General features: G+C 37.2%; 1 protein-coding gene across 1 annotated transcript in view; it reads right to left on the reverse strand.

Annotated features, from left to right (window-relative positions):
- Nucleotides 1–23,755, reverse strand: part of LOC150079073 (retinoblastoma-like protein 1) — a 753,431-nt gene that overhangs the window by 445,053 nt on the left and 284,623 nt on the right. Inside the window, exons 7-8 of the mRNA XM_090383691.1 lie at nucleotides 18,259–18,323; nucleotides 7,389–7,569 (exon numbers count right to left, since the gene is read on the reverse strand). Coding sequence (XP_090239817.1) covers nucleotides 7,389–7,569; nucleotides 18,259–18,323 — 246 coding nt within the window. The remainder of the gene's footprint in view (nucleotides 1–7,388; nucleotides 7,570–18,258; nucleotides 18,324–23,755) is intronic.

Below are 23,755 nucleotides of genomic sequence, written 5' to 3' on the forward strand. Positions count from 1 at the left end.
CACACCCAGATATGACCCCCCTGGGGTATATCTTGGCACAACCAGGATCCTGAGCTTGAATGATGATATTCAAGAATGAATATCATCATTCTTCTCTTCCTTGGTGATTCCCTTCTACTTCTAACTGCTCTCTCTCTCTCTCTCTCTCTCTCTCTCTCTCTCTCTCTCAGTAACTCAGAATTTTCTTTTTTGGCTGGTACAGCAAAAGCCTCAAGCTTCCTTTCACTGTATAGCTAATAATAATAATAATTCATGATGATGCATGAACTATGAATGGCAGAATACAGTACAGTGTTTTAGTACAATCAAGAAAAGTCACATCAAGAGCCTGTCTAGAAGCTATAAGGTGGCAGCCCCACCACTAGACTTACTCCGCGAAAGGCTGGTAACCTATCCGGGGGGGACATTCTAAATACTCGAAATAAGCTCAAGGGGGAAAAACTGGATGGATCTCAAGGGTAACGACCTAGGCAATGGATATAGGACTACGATTAAGGAACTTAAAAGTAGCAACTTGGAACGTTAGGGGAATAAATCACAAATTAGATGAATTGAACATGGAACTAGAAAATAGAAATAATGAGCAGCCATTACCAAAACAAAAAAGAAGAACAAAGGATCGAAAGAAATAAGTAACTTCATAATGATATACTCCGGCATACCAAGTGAAATGTGGGCATCATCAGGAGTTGTTGTTATAATAAAGAAAAAATAAGAAAACAAAATATTAGACTACTCTTGGATATCACTCAGAATATTGAAATTAAGACTAAAGATTCTATCTTATACATTAACATTGGCATCTATGACCAGTAGAAGGCAACACTGATGAAACCACAGAATTTTATGACGAATTACAACAGATCATAGCCCAAAAAGGTCCTTGAGGTTGTCACAGACATTCTCTCAGATATGCCAGACAAGCTGTACTTGCTACCTGGGAGTCTAAAATGCTGATGGAACTGATATTCGGGTGACACTCAAGTCAAGTGGACCCAATTTCGGCGAAGTTCGGACGGTCTGTGACAGCCAAATCCTCTGCTTGCATCTTCACGACGGTGGGACTGTTAGTAATCATGGGTATAACCTCCATGCACAAGTACATGGTGGGTGATCACCCAGGTGTGAACCAACGTAAGCAGGGGTCGAGGTGTGGCGCCCACACCACATGGAGGAACGCCGCCCCTCTATGTTACCAGGCAGTACTAGGTGGTAGATGACTCTCATCAACCAATGAAATACCACCACTTTGCTTATTGGAGGCTTGAAGTGGTGGAACCCACGTTTAGTCTCTAGAGCTAAGTTCCGATCAACCCTTCCCTATCTCTTCCATCATGCAGTATGATTGATGACTTTTGAGGTTATGATGAACGTCGTGGCGAGATCCAATATTCCTTACATTTCGAGGGTACAGCTCTAAAACGGTGTTCGCAGGCCGGCCGCTAGTTAGTACACCGGACTGAACCTATTGGTAACTCTCTAGGAAGCTTCCGGATCAGCTAGTGTATAATCTTGCTACCTCTACTCTGCCAGATAGTGACTGGACGGAGTCCGAGTAGTGTGTATGCGGGAAGCATTGTCGAGGCCACGTTATGTCAAGGATCTGGGTATATTCTTACCACATGTACGCCATATCAAAAATTTCATTACTTCATACAGCATGTCCCACCCACTTTTTCTTACTATTGAATAGACCATGAATTGTCAAACTAATAGAGCAAGCTTATCTGCGAAAAGATCTAAACCTCCCAAGGACTTCGTAATTCATTTCACAAATATACGTGGTCTCAATTCTAATCTCAACGATGTCCATTTCCACTTGCAGTCTGCCAAACCCCATGTACTTTTTCTGACAGAATCTCAGTTATCGGTTGATTCATCTACTGCTCATCTCAGATGCCCAAATTATTCTCTGTATGATTCCTTTCGCCTCAAAGGTGGTACTTGTGCATATGTCCGTTCTGATATTCCCTGTCAGAGACTTGGCAATTTGGAATCCCCTCTCTTTGATCTTCTCTGGCTTAAAATCTCTCTAACTCATTGTGTCAAATTCATCTGTTGTCTCTACCATTCTCCCAACTCCACTAATCACTTGGAGCTCTTTGACTTCCTCTCTTTGCAAATTGACTTTCTCCAGTCCAACTTTCCTAACAGTGAAGTAATTTTCCTTGGTGATTTTAATGTTCACAACTCCAGCTGGCTTCCGTTTTCTAGTCACACCGACCCAGCAGGTCGAGATGCTGAGGCTTTTGCAATTACTAATGACCTAGCACAGATTGTTCATTTACCTACAAGAATACCGGACAATCCTAATCATACAGCCAATACGCTTGATCTTTTTCTCACAAAAAACCCTTCTAAGTACACTGTCGAAGTGAGAGGTCCTTTAGGCACTTCAGATCACAACTTGGTGTTTGTCTCTTCTCCAATGGAACCTTTATCTCATGGCTATTCCCAACCTTGTGTTGTTTGGCATTACAAGAATGCAAAATGGGATGACCTGCGAGACTTCTTTTCTTCTTTTCCTTGGTCGGATTACTGTTTCAAAACTTCTGATGTCAATGTTTGCTCAGATCGTGTCAGTGAAATTATTCTTGCAGGAATGGAATCCCTTATCCCACACTCCACTTTAAAATCTCGTCCTTTATCTAAACCTTGGTTTTCCAATAAATGTGCTAAGGCTGTCCAAGAGAAGTATGTTGCATATCGTAATTGGCTTGTTTCTAATTCTTCAGTTTCATTTTCTGCCTACACCAAAGCTCGCAACAGTTGTAAAGCAGTTATTAATCAGTCCAAACTAGAGTTTGAACAGGCTAAGAGTAGAAAACTTGCTTCTTGCCCTAATGGTAGCCGAGCATTCTGGTCTCTAGCCAAAGCTATTGGCCGCAACTTTTGCCCATCTTTGCTCCCACCTCTGTCCAAACCAGATGGTTCTGTTGTTACTTCAGCCAAGGATAAAGCTGACCTGCTAGCATCCCATTTTTCTTCCAGCTCATGTATTAATGATCTTGGTAAAACACCTCCCACCATTCCCAACACGCTCCATTCAATGTCTCCTGTGGCCTTCCGTCAAAAGGATATCAGAAGGATTTTGATGAATCTTGATGCTAAGAAAGCTCCCGGTCCTGATGGTATTTCTCCACTTGTTCTCAAAACCTGTGCTCCCGAACTTACTCCTATTCTTTGCCGCCTTTTTTTCACTTTCCTATTCCAAAGGTGTTTTTCCTTCTGCTTGGAAATTTGCTCATATTCAACCAGTTCCTAAAAAGGGTGACAAATCCCTCCCATCGCAATTACTTCTACTCTTTCTAAAGTAATGGAGAAATCAATTAACCGCTAACTCTTAAACTACCTAGAAACCTTCCGTCTGATCAACGATCACCAGTATGGATTCCGTCAGTGTCGATCCACTGGAGATATTCTGGCTTATGTTACCCATTTATGGACTAACTCAATGGAAAGGTTCGGTGAAACACAAGTAGTTGCTCTGGACATCTCAAAGGCTTTTGATTATGTTTGGCATAAAGGTCTTCTAAACAAGCTTCCATCTTATGGTTTGCCAACTGTTTTTAGTAATTGGTTATCCAGTTTTCTCTCTGATCGCTCACTGAGGGTGATGGTAGATGGCTGTCTTCTAACTTCCCCACTAATGCCGGTGTCCCCCAAGGTTCAGTTCTTTCCCCCACTCTTTTCCTCTTGTATATCAATGACCTTCTTCCATTGACTGGAAATCCTATCCATAGTTTTGCCGATGATAGCACATTGCATTCAACTTTCCATTTTGAGAAACCTTGTCCTGCTCAATCAGCTTCAACCTCTCGAAAATCTGCTACCAATTCCTTAAATGCCGATCTTCAGGTAATTCTCCAGTGGGGCAAAGACAACTTAGTTGATTTCAACCCTTCTAAAACTCAGTCTTGTCTTATATCTCGCAAAAAGGATCCTTCTGCTCCTATGCTTATCTTTAGTGACACTCCGATTTCTAGGCAAAATGATATATCTCTTTTTGGGGATTACCCTGACTTCTAGTCTCTCTTGGCACAAGCACATTACAAATATTTCTTCCTCTGCATCTAAAAAACTTGGTTTTCTCTTTCGCTCTTGGCGTTACTTTTCTTCCAAACAGCTGCTCACTCTGTATAAATCGCAAATCCGCCCTGCCACGGAATATTGTTCCCACATCTGGGGTGGTGCTCCCAAAACCTCTCTCAGGCTTCTTGATTCCATTCAGAAGAGGGCAGTTAGGTTAATTAATGATTCATCTCTAACAGAGTCTCTCCACTCGCTTTCTCATAGACGCACTGTTTCTGCTGCATGCCTCTTCTACAGATACTTCCATGGCACTGTTCTTCTGAATTGGCTTCTATAATTCCCACTCTCTCTTTCAAAACAGTCTGAACACGTGCTGCCACCAGCCAACATCCATTTACTGTCCAACTTCAAACCCACAGAACCAACTTTTCATCTTCCTCATTTATTCATTCAACTGCCGTTTTCTGGAACAACCTTCCTTCATACGTATTTCCTGAAAATTACAATCTACAGAAGTTCAAGTCCAATGTCAACAAATATCTTCTTTCGTCTTCTTAACCTCAAACCCAAGCACGGTACTAAGTACTATAGGTTCTAATACCTCTCGTGTTTGGGGTTCACAAAAAAAAAAAAAAACTAACAAAAACGAGTAATTCATACTAGCAGGAGATTTTAATGCAAGGGTTGGTGCTCAATCAGTAGACAAATGTATAGGATCAGAAGGCGAAACTGTGGTCAACAATAATTGAAGATGCCTGATAGACTTCTGCATTTTTAATAAACTTAAAATTACAAATACTTTTTCAGACACAAGAATATCTATAAATTCACATAGGAAGCAAGAAACAAAATCTATAATAGATTATATTATCATTAATGAAAATTTAAATTACAAAATTAGAGACACTAGGGTAATCAGAGACAGTGAAAGTGACAGTGATCACTGCCTAGTAGAAAGCACTTTCAAAATAAAAAGAAATTATCTTAATAAAAAGAAGAAAATACCAACAAAAACTACTAAGAAATTAAAAATACATTTGTTGGAAGATTAAAGCACTAAATTCCTGTATGAAAGTCGATTGAAAGATAAACTCAAATCAAATGAAAGTGATAACGTTGAGGAAATCTGGTCAAACATGAAAAATCAATTCTGGGAGCTGCTGAAGACAGTCTTGGATATAAACATATAAAAAATGAAAACTGGCTAAGAACTTGGAATGAAGAATTGAAACAAACAATCAACGATAAAAAAAAAAAACCTATAAACTGTTCCTACAAACTAAAGATACAAAATATAAAAAGCTTAGAACAGAAGAACCCGACGAGATGGCTGGAATAAATTTGTTAAATCTTTAGAACGTGATATCACAAGCCCACAGAGAAGAGCTTTTAAAATTTTTAAGAAATTACAACGACACAAATGATCAAATAAAAACAAACTCCATCTCCCAAGCAGAAATGAAGCAACACTATTCCAAACTATGATATAACCCAGGCACAAAGGAATTGGAAGATGAATCTGTGATAACCAAAGATGAAGAAAATATAACAATGGAAGAACTAGAGTTAATATTGCAAAAATCAAAAAACCGAAAAGCCAAGGCATTGACAATTTGAATGTAGAACTATTTAAATATGGGGGAACCTTACTAAAAAACGCACTACTAAAATTATTTAACATCGTATGGCATAAGCAACAGATACCCAAAGATTGGGAAACAGAAATAGTAATCAATTAACACAAAAAAAGGCTCCAGAAATAACCCTAACAACTACAGAGGGATAACACTGCTGTAAACTGCTGCAAAGCTATACTCTAATATACTAAAGAATAAACTTAATAAATACAGTGAACAATTCTTAGAAGAACAATGTGGATTCAGAAAAGGGAGAAGCACAATAGATGCCATTTTCTCACTGCAACAAATTTTGGAGAAAAGAAGAGTATTCAATCTACCAACATTTCTGCTCTTTATTGATTATGAAAAAGCATATGACAATGTAAACCGGGAAAAACTTTGGCAGATTCTATGTGAAGAAAATAACCCAACCCAACTCCGGAAAGCGATCCAAAACCTATATAAAAACTCAAAAGTCTGTATAACATATTCTAATGGCCAACTATCAGATCCAATTAACACCAAGAAAGGAGTGAAACAAGGATGTGGACTATCACCAAATTTATTTAATATCTACATCAATAAAATTCTTAAAGAATGGAAACAAACAATTAACAATGGAATACAGTTGAACAACAGAAATAAAATCCAAACTATATTGTATGCTGATGATCAAGTCATAATTGCAAAATATGAAGATGAACTACAGATAGCAGCAAATGAACTTAATAAAATAGGTAAAAAGTACGAGATGAAAATCTCCACCTCAAAAACAAAATCAATGGGATTAGGTGGAAAAAACATACAAAGAGTCAAAATTGTTATTGATGATAAAATAATAGAACAAATATCTGACTTCACCTATTTGGGAAATTTAAAATCAAATGAAGGGAAAGACATCCACACTAAACTACAAAAATATAATAAAATGAATGGAACGATTAAACGCCACTTCGGAAAACAAATGACAATTGAAACAAAATTATGACTGCACAGCATCACTTCAAAACCAGCCTTCTTCTACAGCTGTGAGACTTGAGTCATAAATAAGAAAGATGCACACAAACTAGAAGCAGTACAAATGAAATTTTTAAGACCATTATTAGGCTTTACAAGACTAGACCACCAAAAAAAATTTAGATATCTGCGAGAACATAAAACAATATCGGGAAAAATGTATCAGCCACATAGAAAGAATGAACCTAGACCGGATTCCAAAATTAGCCTTTAACTACAAACCTACAGGCAAGAGAGATGTTGGTCGACCAAGACAACGATGGCGAGATCAAGACCACCTCCAAGAGCTACAACGGAACAGGTCTTAAAAGACCTAAGCCAGCCAAGTTCATGATGATGAAGAAGAAAAGGCCAATATCAAACCACATGTGTTCAATTTATCAGTTTCCAGCAGTGATATCATCTTTAATTTGTATAATTCTATTTAATCTGAATCAATAGATGAAACAGCCCTTTGTTTGTTTGTATACTCTTTGTAACTGCACAGCTAATTTTTAATCAAAATATTTTCATTTTTTTAAAATAGTACAACAAGATAATGGATAAAACAGTCACGGACATGTTTCCACATCTGGCCACCACAGCCTTTTATAATACTTGAATTTATTGAATATGTTATGAAAAAGAAAAATTAAATATTTTGATAAAATTATATTGAAGTGTATCAAACTAGACAGAAAGGAAAATTTACAGTAGAAGTTAGAAGAGGATCCCTCATACCTCTTCCATGTGCTTCTCTAGTTTCTTTTTCATCAGCATGCTATCAGCAAGCTCAGTACCAGTAAAATATGACTGCTTGGCAGTACCAATTTCTTCACTGGCATTTTCACCCAAGAATATACGTTCATCAAAATCACCAACATTCAAAACATATTCTTCATATTCTTTATTAACAGCTTTACTGAAATGCAAAAGTAAACATGATTCATAGCAAAAATAATTATATAAAAAATTTCACTGAAATAAAAATACAATGGCAAAAAATTAATTTAATATATACACATGAATTGGCAGTCATCTGAGAAAAGAAACATATTATAAAACAAAAAAAAAAAAAACAAAAAAAAGAAAAAAAAAACAATCATTGCAGAATTTAGATGAGGATATCACTTTTTTACATGTTTTTAAAACTAGGAGCAATAGCCATATTGCATCTAGTTGCAAAGTAAAGTTGATCCAAACTCAATACAGACACAAATGAATGCATTTGAAAATTAGTGGGCAAATCTGTTCTGGTCATCGCAAAGGCTATTCAAAGGACTACACTTTCTCTCCCAGTCCAAACTATCTAGTACAATCTTAAGTGACAGGTTGGTATTTCCTTCTTAAACAAGAATGAAAAAACTGAAATGTATGCACTATTGTTCATTTGCGCAATAAGCAGCTGTATGCCCTCCAATACGCAGTCTGTCTAAGAACCCATAATCCACTCTCCATCTTTCTGAGTACCCACAAGAAGCAAATCCATATTTATTTCCTCCACCCAAAGAGGTACCTCTAGCTTCACCTCCGAAAGCTGTTGGCAAAACAATGAGCTGCTGACTAGTCCTATCCATCACAGAAGCCTTTCAGTTCCAGGGGTGCCAATTATAGCAATAATCCCATCAAGAGCAACAGAAAAACACATCTGATCATACCATATCATAACTCCAACACCAACCAAGATTGTGCAACTAGAGAATGGTCACCATCACCACCAAAATGCCTATGGTGTAGCTTGCTTGGAGTGGCTACAGCCTTGTTAACAGGAGAGCCTGCTTCTACAGGGATGGGATACACTTAAATAGGAAGATTGAAAAACTGCTAGTTTGTGGGGGGGGGGAGATACACAGATAAGAGATTAACAATAGCTGCAGGCAGAGGTGAAAGTAATTATTGTACTGCCTCTACTGGAATGAGTAGCAGACAAGAAAGCAAGGTGCTGGGGATTTCAAAAACTGCTGAGTCATCATGAAAGAAGTAAACACCTGGGCTGTGTCTGGGTAACTAAGAGTAAGATGTGCAAGTATACTTGCATAAACATTAAATGCTAGAAATGTAGTAAATGAATTTGAAGTGCTGTTTAAGACATAAAAGGCAGATATTGTTGGGATATCAGAGTCATAGTGCCATACGGATATAAGAAATGCAGAATTTGAATTTGGGGAGTGCAATGCGTACAGAAAGGACAAACAGTATAGGAAGGGAGGAGGGGTTATGCTATTACTAGGAAACACATAAATCTAAGTCAGTGCATCCAGTTTACATGAGTGGCCAGTGCAATGGTGAATTAGTTTGGTGTGACGTAAGCACTGGGAAAGCAAAAATGAGAGGAGTTAGTTATAGGTCTAATGACTCTGATGAGCGAAATGGACAGAGAAATTGAGTGGGACAGGAAATCAGAATGTCTTATAATGTGGGATTTTAACTTTCCAAATATTGACTGGAACTTGTCAATTAGTCACTAGCATGACTTTTGTAGATTTATTCATGAGTACAGTCAGTCCTCGTATAGCATGATAGTTGTGTTCCTAGAAACCCTTGTGCAATATGAATAACAGGTCCTAAGGGAAAAATAGGGTTGGGTGCCAACCATTCAAGATTGAATGCAAATTTGTAACCAAAACATTCCAAACAATAAAAAATCGTAATAAAATACTTATGTATTTTATCATGACTATTACGTAATAAAATACTGCTAATGCTTTTGCTTCTATCGTAAGCAAATTTGTTCTTTGTTTGATTTTCTATCCAAACAGATGGCAGCCGTTTCACCTCTTCCAATTCTTTGTGTCTTGATCTAATGAATTTTATTACATTTTGAGTTGTTCCTACTATGAAAGTGGTTTTTATTTTCTCTGCATTCTTTCTAATTCTCGGCATTGCTTCATTTAGGCCTGTAGCATATGCAATATCACATGGCAAATGGTCTTTCATTTGCTCAAAGTGTTTCACAATTTCATATTTTTTCTCTATTGAAAGAAGCGGATTGCCCAATAAGCCTTACCAGGGAAACTCCGGTGGGCCGGAGGCCAGTGTGATTTTGGTCATAAATGCTAGTATGAGGCCACTACAAATTTTCCCGGGTAAGAATTTGACCCAGTCTGCCTCTGTCTATCGATATTGCTTTTCATTTTCTCTCTGAATCTGTAGTGTCTTCACCAGGGCACTTCCTTTTCACACCTTTTAAGTATTTTACTCATTTTTAGGGAATAAAGCACAATTACAAAATGAAGAGGCACTCTTGATACACATAAACAAAGCTGTGTATGCGTAGCAACTGAATAAACAACACCGTAAAGGCAGAGTCACACAATAACACCTCACTAGCTCACATTTTCCTAAAGCACATTTCTGGAAGTTATTACCATAAAACAATAAAAACAATTTCCAGTTGCGTTTCTGCTAGTGGAATCTGTTTTAAACTGGTAGTAAATTGCATTTGTGATAATACCAATACTGGAATTGTGTGTGGAATTGTGTACTGATATAAAAAATACATTTCCAGAATCTTCTCTTCATTCCTATCGTGTTGCATTCAGTTGGAGTGATTCTGCATTTGACTGCCTTTTCTTGTAAACACAAAGGTGAATTGTGCATAAGCGAACTTGGTCTTGTGTTATATACGATATCATTCCCCTATTTATAAACTGTGTATGATTGAATTTGTGTAGGGTAAACGTGTTATACGAGGACTGACTATATTTTATATAGCAGCAGGTTCCAGAGGTGACCAGATGAATGCATGAATAATCACAGCTGATAACACTGGTCAACACGTAAATTGTTATGAGAACAAAATACCTAATCTCCACTAATTTCATGCTGCTGAACAAGAAAAGCACATTAAAATTTCTCGATTGGCTCTAGTTTATGAATTACAGTTGGGGGTTCCAATATTAGCAAGTTACTTACTCTACATTATCAACTACAGCTGTAGGCAAATTGTATGGCAATACAACATTTTCAGTACGACCACGCTCTTATCATGTATCAGCAAATGTTGCCTCAAATGTATCTTCAACTTTGTTGCAGTAATCCTTGAATATAGCTAGGTACTGGGTGATTTCTTCTGGATTTGTGTCGTATAAGGTTAATATTTTCCCGTAATTGTGTGAATAGTCCAGATGACTTCAGTTACATATGTGGAGAAGCCACATTAGCTTCAAGAAAGCATCCCTTAACTCGAGCCATAAAAAAGGCATACTTCTTGTAATTTGGATTTTCACAACCGGACAAGAACTGGGCTCCACACACACACACACACACACTGCACTACCCGTTCATCAAAATTCAGTGTGTTGGTGAATGAAAAGGGACGTTTTATGCCTTTTGCAATGCTCATGGCTCCCTCCAAAGAATATGGAGGGAGCCAACAAAACACGTGACAGACTGTTACTTCTGTATGGTGCCTCCTATATATATATATATAAAAAAAGGCAGCATGTGTACCCTATATGCACAAAAAATGTGTTATTTTATGTGAAAACATCCATGGCTTGGATGAGGTTTAAAGGGTTTGGTATGAAAAGAATCCAAATACGTTTAACATTTAAAAGCATTTATTTTATTTTGACAGTTTCATGAATTGGAGGTTGCAATACATGTTCAATAGTTTACTTACTTACAAAATGGGTTTATGATAGCTAAAATATAATATGTACACTTGAGATTATAAAGAGCGTAAATGTCTTTGAAACATATCATCAATTATAATTCCATGATTAGTAGTCAATACAGATCTAGAGGTATTTAACATTAGTCACAAAGGAGGATCAAAGGGAGACACAGGTAATTACAGACCTGTTAGATTAACCTCCATTAATTTCCAGGGGAATTAATGGAGGCAGTGGTTAAAGAAGCATTGCAGGATCATCTAGACAAGACTTCAGTTATAGCTTGGACACAGCATGGGTATGTTAAGGTAAAGTCTTGTCTGACCAATTTGATTGGATACTATGATGTGGTCACAAAGTATGCAGGAATAACTTTGGTATCATATATTTGGACCTTAGAAAGGCTTTTGATACTGTTGCACATGGAAGACTGCTTGTTTGTTATTGTTACAGTGGTACCTTGGATTACGAGTAACTTGGTATGCGAGTGTTTTGCAAGACGAGCAAAAATTTTTAATAAATTTTAACTTGATAAACGAGCGAGGTCTTGCAATACGAGTACAGTCAGACCTCGTATAACACGTGTTTACACTACACGAATTCGATCATACACGATTTATAAATAGGGGAACGATATCTTATATAACACGAACCGAATTCGCTTATGCACAATTAGCCTTTGTGTCTACAAGAAATGGCAGTCCAACGCAGAATCACCCCCAACCGAACGCAACCCGATAGGAATGAAGAGAAGATTTTGAAAATGTATTTATGGTTCTTTATATCAGTGAAGGGGAAACACATTTCACCATAATAACGTAAAAACCAACACAATTCCAGCTATCGGTATAATCGCAAAAGCAATTAGATCGAGTTTACTACCAGTTTATAACAGATTCACTCGCAGAAACGCAACAGGAAATTGTTTTTATTGTTTTATGGTAGTAACCCCTAGAAATGTGCTTTAGTAAAATGTGAGGTGTTAATAGAGTTGTCTCTGCCTTTACGGTGTTGTTTATTCAGTTGCTACACGCGCAGCTTTGTTTATGTGTATCAAGCGTGCCTCCTCGTTTTGTAATTGTGCTTTATTCCCTAAAAATTAGTAAAATAATTAAAAGGTGTGAAAAGGAAGCATCCTGGCGAAGACACTGCAGATTCAGAGAGAAAAAAAAAAAAGCAATATCGATAAACAGAGGCGGACTGGGTCAAAAATTCTTACCCGGGAAAATTTATAGTGGCCTCATACTATGGTTTATGGCCAAAATCACACCGGCCTCCGGCCCACCGGGCTACACGCGTGCAGCTTTGTTTATGTGTATCAAGCGTGCCTCCTCGTTTTGTAATAGTGCGAGCGATGAATCTGATTTCCGTGAAAACCTCAAAAGGAGGCAAAAGCAAGTGTCATTGGAAAGATTCCTTGTTAAAGTTGCACAAAAAGATAGCAGTGATTCCGTTAGAGACAGTGAAAGTCGTCCTACCCAATAATTAATAAATTCGATTGCTTTATGTATATTAAATTTAAATATTAAAAATATAAAAAGGTATGTATTTTGTATTAATCATTTTTACAGTATATGAATATTTTTGAGTTTTGGAACAAATCATCTAGGTTTCCATTATTTCTTATGGGGAAATTCGCTTTGATATACGAGTGCTTTGGATTACGAGCACGTTTCTGGAACGAATTATGCTCGCAAACCAAGGTACCACTGTATTTGGTTTTTAGGAGCATTTGTAACCAAAACATTCCAAACAATAAAAAATCGTAATAAAATACTTATGTATTTTATCATGACTATTACGTAATAAAATACTGCTAATGCTTTTAAAATATTGCTCCGGGATATGCGGTGGTCATTCCCTGACCTTTCCACATCCTCCGTATTTGGTGGTGACGGGCTCGAACCCCGGTTTAATCAAGAAGCGTGTGCTACGCACTGCTGCTCCTTCCCACCTGGCTACGGAGGTGCCTCATGGAAGACTGCTGCACAAATTGGAGCACTGTGGCATTGGAGGCAAAATGGATAAAGGGATGGTTGAGTGGGAAAAGACAAAGTGGTAATCAATGGTTTGTTTGTTTGTTTGTTTGGGGATTTTTTTGGCGCATGGGCGTCTATGGCCATAATGCGCCAAAGTAATCAATAGACAGTGCTCTTCGTGGACTAATGTTATTAGTGGAGTCTCCCAGGGTTCAGTGTTGGGTCCATTGTTTTCTGTATTCATTAATGATATTGATGGTATATCAGGTTTAATATCCAAGTTTGCTAACCCCAGGGGCTCACATCTAGTGAGTATGGGTTTGGTATACCCAGGGTCCAGAGCTGGATATCATCATTTCTCTCTCTCTCTCAGGGTAACTCAGAAATTTTTTTTGGCTGGTGCAGCATAAGCCTCAGGCTTCCTTGCACCATATGGCTAATAATAATAATATGACGGTCAGCAGGGTTGCTGATGACACTAATGGCAGTACAATGCTGCAACAGGATTTAGAAAAGTTGAGCAGATGGGCTGAGAGGTGGCAACTGAAGTTTAACTTTGACAAATATAAAGTACTGCATATAGGAAGCAGTAACCTCAGAGTAATGTATCAACTATATGGTACTACACTGACGGTGGTAGAGTGTGAAAAGGACCTGCAGGTAATTGTGCAGGCAGATATGAAGTTTTCTGAGCAGTGCAGATGGTTGCAAGAGTAGCTCATGGTGTCTTGTCAATGATATATAGGAATTTTTCTAGCAGGGATAAAGAAGTGATTATCCCCTTGTATAAGGCAATGGTCAGGCCACACCTTCAGTACTGTATACAGGTCTGGAGGCCTCATTTAAGAGAATGTAGAGCTGTTGGAACGGGTACAGAGAAGGGCAACAAGATTAATGAATGGAACAAAGGGTTGCTCTTATGAAGAAAGGTTTAAGTTTTGTAAATTACATTGTCTGGAGACTAGGCACCTACGAGGTAGTCTGACTGAGGTGTATAAAGCCGTGAATGGTTTGAGCTTGCTCAATACTGAAGGGATTGTTCCCCCGTCTTAGAATAATTGCCTGAGAGGGCATAAATTCAAATTGAGGAAAGACAGTTGTAGGATAGATGTATGGTTGTTGTTGTTTGGTTTTTAGGAGCATTAGCAACTAAGGCCATTTCCTGACCTTTCCACATCCTCCGTATTTAGTGGTCATGGGCTCGAACCCCGGTCTAATCAGGAAGTGTGTGCTACACACTGCTGCTCCTGCCCACCTGGCTACGGAGGCACCATTAGATGTATGGAAGTTTGCCTTTAGCCAGTGGGTAGTTGATTGCTGGAACAAACTTCCATCTGTCGTTGAGTTGATAGCTTAAATAAATTCAAGGCAGAACTAGACACACATTTGGAGCGAGTGGATGGGTGAAATAAAGGTTTTTTTTTTTTTTTTGGCTGATGCTATATAAGCTTGCTTTCTTGCATCATGTGCCTTTGCTAATGCTAGTCCAAACTTATTTTCTAAGAAATCAGTCAAAGGTTTGGATTGAATATCTGCATAATTGAAATCTCCACTAAATATCATTGGTATTCAATCACATTTTTTGTGAGAGAATTGTTGTAGCTGTGCAGCTCCTTCAATCATGTAAGGAAGTAAAACAAAATGGATGAATTCAATGATGTGTTCGATCCTTTGGTTAGGTGAAATGTAAATGATTACCAACAATATCGTTTGACTATCAGGAAGAAGCCATTCAGTTGCACAAATGTCTCCAACAGGTCTAATGCTCATGGATTTGTCAAAAGTTTGCCGATAAATCACTTCCATATGAGAAGCAACAACATGAGTATGATTTTCATTCTTATGCTACACCAACAGCCTGTTGATCTTCTCATTTGAATTGAACAACACAATCGTAACAATCTTTAAATGGATCAGCATCTTCAAGAATCAACAATGCAAAGTTGTATTATACCGACGACGGCTGCATTAGCTTCTATATCAGTATGGCATATTTCATGACAGATCTCCATAGTTTTGTGAATATCTAAATCAGATTCCTAATTTTTAAGATGTTCTAAAATAACGTGTTTGTGTTCAGTGAAGAGAAATGAAGAGTACCCATCTTTCTTTTATATTCATTTAAGTCGTTGGCCACATCATAGTTTCGATATCGAAGTATTTTTGGATATTGAAGAAGTCGATATTGATGTCCCGAGATGTATAATTAGAAATGAAGTCGGCTAAAGTAACATTTTCTAGTTCTGGAGGTCTTTTCTTGTACTTATTAAACCAATTTTCTCTCTCTCTCTCTCTCTCTCTCTCTCTCTCTCTCTCTCTCTCTCCTCTCTCTCTCTCTCTCTCTCTCTCTCTCTCTCTCTCTCTCTCTCTCCCCCCCCCCCCCCAAATGTTGGTAGAATCATTACCCATGTTTTCTCATTCCATTTCTTAGTTCTATTTTCTATTAAGCTCTCGCTTGACAGGCCATGCGGTAAGTATATACGTTACAACAACTGAACTCTCACACGTCAGTTGGCAAAGCAAATACCAAGCAGCCACTTGACTAGTAATTTCGACAGAGTTGAGCATGTCAATGCTTAATTTTCTTGTAATTTCAACAATGTCAAACTCAGGATACTCATTCATAATTTCAATAATTTTAAGTTGTAGATTGTTTTGCATGTTTTGATTTTTGAAGGGGTCAGTAAATCTCAGTAATTTGGGAACTGCTGTTATAGATAATATGTGAATGTAGCTAGTTTCAGCAATTTTGTAAACAATGTTCCAGAGAGTTTGATTACTGACAAAATGAACGGATTCTTCCAGGTGTCAAATTTGGATTTAGCAATGAGTTTGACATATTGATGTTTTTTCCTAAGACAGATTGTGTGGAGTTGGTTGACACCAGCTGGCCAAAAACATCTGTGCCATTGATAATTATTTTGGGGCTGGAAAACTTCAAGATGCAAGACTTTCAATTCTCTGTTCCACCAAGGAGTGGTAACATGTTTTTTAGATTTCCTTTTAGAAGAGTGAGTAACAGAATTTGAGGAGAGTATTGTAAACAAGACTATCACAGTCATCTGGAGGCATATTTTCAGAAACTTCGGAAAAACAAGAAAATTCAGAAATCAAAATATTAGAGAATTTTTTCCAATTAGCATTTTGCAAGAAAAGCGAGAGGAGGTGGAAGTGTACCTGGGAAGAAATGGAAGGAACAGGTTAAATCTGAAAGAAAATTGCGCAATGATCATCAGAAGTCCAATCAACACAAACTATCCAAAAATATTTATATTCACAATAACTGCACAATCCTACACCAACCGTTATTAAATAAATAAAATAAATAGCACTGTGTTATATTAAAATAAGAATGATACAAATAAATGAAATAAATAGAATGATATAATTACACTGGATAAAACTGATGAAAAGCTAACTGTCTGTACAATAAAATATGAAATTTTAAACTCTAATGAATAAATTACAATAAATAATATAGATAAAACACAGGATAATCAAACCGATAAAGCATTAAACACCATAGCTTTCAGAGGCATCTGCCTCCTTTTTCAACAGAGGTTTATCATACAGCACATCCTTAAATATCAGCAGACTCACGGTTCTCTGAGCACATATTTCTACAGGAGCATGGACAGTATTCTCCCATGTGCACTGGAACCGGAAATGGCTCGAGAGCATGCCAGGTGGAACCCATATCCTGTCCAAGAGCCACCACCTCAAAGAGGGGATGAATGTGGATTCCCCTGTCTCTATTAATGGTATTACTCTCAAAGGAGCAAATCCGCAAGCTCTCAAACCATTTTGCAGTCCCAAAATCTATGCGCCCAGTCGACGATAACAGCTTCATCTGTGGAGATTTTGATGGTGCTCCTCCCAAAAATGTTCTGCCACAGCACACTGTGGTAGAACATTTTTACACACTTCCTGTAATCTGCGGTCTTTATCGCATTCATATGCTCCCCAGACAATCTTTAAACCAACTTTTCGTTTCACCAACATAACATTCCCCACAAACCGGGCACCTTATCTCATACACGATGCCACTAATACATTCCCTTGGTATGGGGTCCTTGACCTGTGACACGACTGTGTGCAACCTCTGCCCTGGCAGCTGCACACAGCGTGTTTGGCAATCGCACAATACCCAAGCTATAATAGTAAAATGATGATAGTTTACAGTATAAAAATAAAATTAAAAAAAAAACACACTGCAGTCACACATAAGACTGCTACCCAAGTTCTAACTTCCATACTTCATGTAATGTAGACTAACAAACTGGATACCAATTCATCACTCAAGATAAACAAGATACTGCAGAATTTTAGATTTTTTTTTTAACAGATTCTGCAAATTGCTGAGTGGTTTCACTTCTACAGAATATAAAACCAGATCTCTCCAAACAACTGACAAATACCAAATTCAACCCACCACAGCAGTAACACATGTTTTCTTGTAAGGACAGGGATGGTAGGTTTGGTAGTTAACAAAAGAAGTAAGGATCTTTTTTTTTTATAAACTTTTCAATATCACTGTTTGCCTTCAAGAAAGGACCTGAAAGAGGGCTCGTAAGGCTATTTTGATATATCCTAATGATTAAATTTTAAACTCCATTTAAAAGAAATAAATTCTTCTCTTTCTTACCACACCGATTAATATTAACCCCCCCCCCAATATAATTTAACATCCAAGTTATATCATTCAAGACTATTCTGAGTGTTTTTTTAGCACTGGCCCTTCATAGTTAAAGATACTTCAATTGATATCAAAGAAAACCATATCACAATTTAAAAATATTAATGATTTTTGAACAAGACTATCCATAACTATTCTTGTTTACTGTACAAAACATGTTATTTAAAGCAATTTTTTTTTAAATTTATAAAAGCTTATTTCATTCACATTTCAAGCACTGAAATATTTCTTTATTAACATTCAAAGAAAGGGTTTTCCTTTCCTTTCTTATATGTTACAATGATAAATATGCAGTTAAATGTATGCATATTACCACTTACTTATTAAGTTCAAACCAGCTGGTGTCCAACAATGAAGAAAATGAATCAATCTTTCCTTTTAATATCTGAAAATCAAGGAAATCATAAGAAGCACTGAATTAAATATAAGATGCAATAACAATCAGCTTCATTTTCAAAACAAAAGACTTATATAACTAAATAATTTTCAAAACTATATTGAACATCTCTGGTAAACTAGAAATTCCAATGAAGTTGGTGTTAACCCTACCCATACTGAGTTTCTTAACCATGTCTGTATCCTAAGTAGCAAATTTCTGGCAAGCAGTGGGCACAGACACTGCTTGCCAGAAAATAAGTTCACTCAAATATTGGGTGATCAAGTCAAAATAAGAACAATTTAATATTTAAAACATTTATGTACAATGTTTTAAATATTAAATTCTTATTTTGACTTGATCATCCAATATCTGAGTGAAATTATTTCAAAAATAATTTGAGAGGTGCAGATTGTTGCCACCCTGCAAGAAACACTCCTATTTGAAAGGTTGCTGTAGTTTCTGTAAATGCATTTGTTAATGTTATATATTCTGGAAATGTCTGTTAATTTTATAACTGTGATGTTACAATCACAATTGTAGCTGTGATAACAATGATATCATTATATTCAAGTTATGATATCACTGAACAGTCCAGTAATAATTAAACTCTGAAAATTAAGAGATTTTTAAATTTATTTATAATTAACTTTTATTCCTATACACCAAGGTATAAAGGATGATAACAAAATAACAGCAAATCGAAGGAACACAACTTATCACAAAGTAACACAAAAGTAATGATAACTCACCCCAGAGACAGCTACCAACATTTGAGCTTCCATAAGCTGGAGATTGGGATTCCATAAGCAGGAGGACAACAGGGGTTTTTTAGCCAAAACAGGCAAAAATAATAATAATAATAAAATAAAGAATTCTTGCAAAAAAAAAAAACTATTTAAAAGTCTGCACCACACCACACCACACCAGAAATTAAGCTTCACTGAAAATATTAATTTCATATAAAATACAGCCACAGGATTGGAAAATGGCAAAATAATGAGCAATTCAACCTGCATGGAGTGCAGTCAGCCTTAGGCCTAATGACTGTGATGAGTACAACACCCAACTGTACAGAGAAATAGCGTGGGACAATAAATCAAAATGTCTTATAATGCAGGTGGGGGGGGTAACTTTCCAAATATTGACTGGAACTTGTGAGTTGGTCACTCATACACTAGCAAGACTTGTATGGATTTATTGAATGACTGTTTTTACAACAGTAGCATGTTAGAAAAGCAACAAGAGAGAGTAACATTATTGATCTGATTATCAACAGTCATTATTCATGCATAAAGAATCTGGAGATAAAAGAACCACTAGGAAGAAGTGATCAGCGTATTGATGAGGGATTTACTTAACAAAGGCAACTACCATCATCAAGGATAAAGGAAGGGTTTTTGCTTTCATAAAGGTGACTGCAGTGGTCTAAGACAGTTTATAAATTTGGAACCAACTGATAACGTCACCATCAGCAAACTCAAACTGGGAAGCACTCAGGAAATAATCATAGAACCTATTAGGCTTTAACATGCCAAATAAGAAATACCATTCAAACTTAAATGGATGTCAGATGAACTAATGAAACTCACTGCAGAGAAGAAAATTCATAGAACACATATTAATATAACATAATATAAAATAAAATGCACAAGGCATAATTTCTTATGGGTTTAGATAATAATAGTAGTAGTAGCAGCAGCAACAGTGGCATTTGATGCAAGCAAGCAAGTGTATGAGCTTATGCAGCATCAGCCAAAAAAAAAAAAAAACGCACACCATTCCCTCCAAATGCCTGTCCAGTTCCTCCTTAAATTTATTGAACCTATCAACTTCCACAATGACAGATGGAAGTTTGTTCCAGCAATTAACCACCCGCTGGCTAAAGGCAAATTTCCGCACATCTAATCTACATCTGTCTTTTCTTAATTTGAATTTATGCCCCCTTAGGTTCGTAATCTGAACAAGTGGAAGGATCCCATCAGAATTCAGCGTGCTCAACCCATTCAAGGCCTATATTAACTGTATAATATCAGTGTGGATACACCATAGTTTACCCATAAATTTGAACTACGTATGAATTGTAAAAGCCATCGTTTTAACAGTATCTCATATTGTGGGTATGAGATACTATTAAAACAATGCCTTTTACACTACATGCATAGTTCAAATTTATGGGTAAACTATGGTGTATCTACACCGATATTATATAGTTAATGGAATACATATAAATTATCAGGTGATATAGAATCTATGGTAGACATAACTAGTCATCAAGTCACTAAGGATGTTAGACAAGCAAAGTCAGATTATGAAAAACCTCTGGCAAAAGGATGCAAAGAAAAACAGCAGACTTCTTTACTTATGAAGTTAAGAAGAAAGGGAATAAATCATAAGAGGTCCACTTGATATCAATGGTCCAATTGTTGATGATCCTGCTCAGGTTGTTGAGGGAACAGGCTGAATACATATTTTGCATCTAGTTTATTAATCTTTATCATGGAGCAAAATGATTTTATAATAACTGAGAGGAAAATTGAACAGAAATTGCTGAAGTTAAATGTAAGAAAAAGACCTAGGGTGGATGTGATCTATCCAATTTTATTGAAGGAGGTAAGCAAACGCTTAACCATAATTATGAGAGCATCCATGCATTCAGGGAAGTTCGACAGACTGGAAATATGAGAATGTATCCCCAATTCAGAAAGGAGGAACAAAGAGTGACATGAGTAATTACAGACTGTTAGCTTAACTTCTGTACCAGAGAAATTAATGGAGTCACTGATTAAAGAGGTAATCCAGGACCATGTAGACAGGAGTGCAGTTATACTTCAGTCACAGAATGGGTTTGTCGAGGGGGCAGTCTTGCCAGACCAATTTGATTGGATACCATGATGCAGCAATAAAGAAACTGAATGCAAAAAATAATTTTCAAATCATATAGTTGGATTTCAGGAAAGCTTTTGATACTGTTGCGCATAAAAGCTGCTATACAAATTGGTGCGGTGTGGCATTAAGGGCAGGTTACTGCTATGGTTAAAGGAATGGTTGAGTGAGAGAAGACAGTTGTTATCAATAGTCACTGCTCTTCGTGGATGTGATTCGTAGACTGAAGGTATCAGTGGAGTCCCTCAGGTTTGGCTGATGGGCCCATTGTTTTCTCTGTATTTATTAATGATACTAATGAAGGTATATCAAGCTTAATGTCTAAGTTTCCAGATAACAGGGTGGTCAATGAGAGTAATCATGGTAAGCTACTGCAACAAGATCTAGAAAAATATGGCAGTTGGGCTGAGAAATGGCAACTGAGATTTTACAATGATAAATGCAAAGTGCTGCACATGAGTATCAGTAATCCCAGATTAATGTACCAACTGTGTGTCACTACACTCAGGATAACGGAAAATGAAAAAGACTTGGGGGGGGGGAGTAATTGTGGAGCCAGATATTACGTTCTCTGAGCATTGCAGACATACTACCAGGTCAGCACATGGACTTTTGTCAATGATATAAAGGAATTTTAATAGCAGAGATAAAGCAATGACTATTCCATTGTACAAGGCAATGTTCAGGTCACATTCTGAGTACTAAATACAGGTTTGGAAGACTCATTTTAGGAAGGATGTACAACTGGTGGAGCAGGCACAGAGAAGGCAACAAGATTTGTGAAGAGAACAAAGGGCTGCTCTTACAAATGAAATTCCTCAGTTCTACAAATTGCAGCATTTGGAGACTAGGCATCAAAGTGATCTGATTGAGGCATTTAGGCTTTGAATGGATTGAGCAAGGTCAAAGCTGATGGGATTCTTAATCTTCCTCAGACCACACATGTGTGGGCATAAATTCAAACTAAGGAAGGATGGTGATATAACAGCTGTGCAGAAGTTTGCCTTTAATCAGAGGATGGGTGACTGCTGGAAGAAACTTCCACAAGATGTTGTGGAAGTGGAGAGCCTGAATGAATTCAAGGACACACTAGACAAACTATTAGAGGTGATGGATAGGTGAAATGGGAAGGTTTAGTTTTTTTTTTTTTTTTTTGCTGATGCTGTCAAGCTTTCTTATTTGCATCATTTGCCACTACTAATACTAATCTATTAAAGAATTACAGATTATCCTGAGAGGTTTTGTGGTACTTCCTGTACCACTTGCTCAGTGACTGTAAAAACAGCATATCTGGTAAATTATGGTTACTTGATTTACATTGAGTTCTTAATTTAATTAAAAATTGTTTAGTAGTTAATATTTAGCCTTTAGTAATTGTGTAAAAGCTCCCGAGTTAATTAACAGACATATATTAGTAAACATAAGATAAAGATTAATTTTAGCAGGTTAAACTATTTTTAAATTAGTTAATTTAAAACTAGATAATAATGTTGATGCTATCGAAGCAGTGTTAGGTGCGTCGGAAAAGTTGGGAAAATAAACAGACTAATAGATTAACAGTAGCTGCTGGCAGAGGTGAAAGTGATTCTTGCACTGCTTCTATTGGAATAAGCAGCAGCCTGGAAAACAAGGTGCGAAGGATTTCAGAGACTGCTGGGTATCATCGCGGAACAAGAAAATACACTGGCTGTGTTAGGGTAACTAAGAATAAGAACAGGTACATGTATACTTGTGCGTACACCAATGCTAGGAGTTTGTAAATAAATTTGATGAATTTCGGGTTTTGAGTCAAAATATCAAAGGCAGGTATTGTTGGGATATCAGAGATGTGGTGTCACACAGTTATACAGAATTGGAATTTGGGGAGAACAATGTGTACAAGAAGTACAGACAGGATAGGGAGGGAGGAGGGGTTATGCTATTAGCTAAGAAACACAAAATCTAAGGAAGTGCAGCCAGTTGATATGGGTAGACATATCAACTGGCTGCACTTGTGTTTATCTCACACCATACTAACAGTGTTGAGTTAGTATGGTGTGAGATGAACACTGGCAAAGCAAAATTGAGAGTAGGAGTGTGTTATAGACCTGATGAGAGGTGAATATAATGAACAACTGTACAGAGAATACGGTGGGGTAGTTAGTCAGACTGTCTCATAATGGGGATTTTAATTTCCCAGATATCTATTGAATGGAACTCATGGATTGGTCACTCATACACAAGCAAGGCTTTTGTGGATTTATTGGATAATTGTTTTCTACAGCAGCATGTTCGGGGGGGGGGGGGGGCAACTATACGGAGTCATACTCTTGATCTGATTATCATAGTAATTCTTCATACATTAAGAATCTGCAGATGAAGGAACCACTAGGTGGCAGTGATCACAGTGTACTGATGGGGAATTTACTCAAAGATGTAACTACCATCAGGGAAAGTTTTTGCTTTCATAGCGGTGACTACAGTGGGACAAACTGATGATGTTACCAACAGCTGTTATTTTTTTTTTTTTAGAAGCATTAGCAACTAAGGCCATATTGTTCCTGGGATATGCGGTG

Source organism: Mastigoproctus giganteus, chromosome 10 (genome assembly GCF_048544385.1).
Source record: "Mastigoproctus giganteus isolate SK-2022 chromosome 10, ASM4854438v1, whole genome shotgun sequence".
NCBI lineage: Eukaryota > Metazoa > Arthropoda > Arachnida > Uropygi > Thelyphonidae > Mastigoproctus > Mastigoproctus giganteus.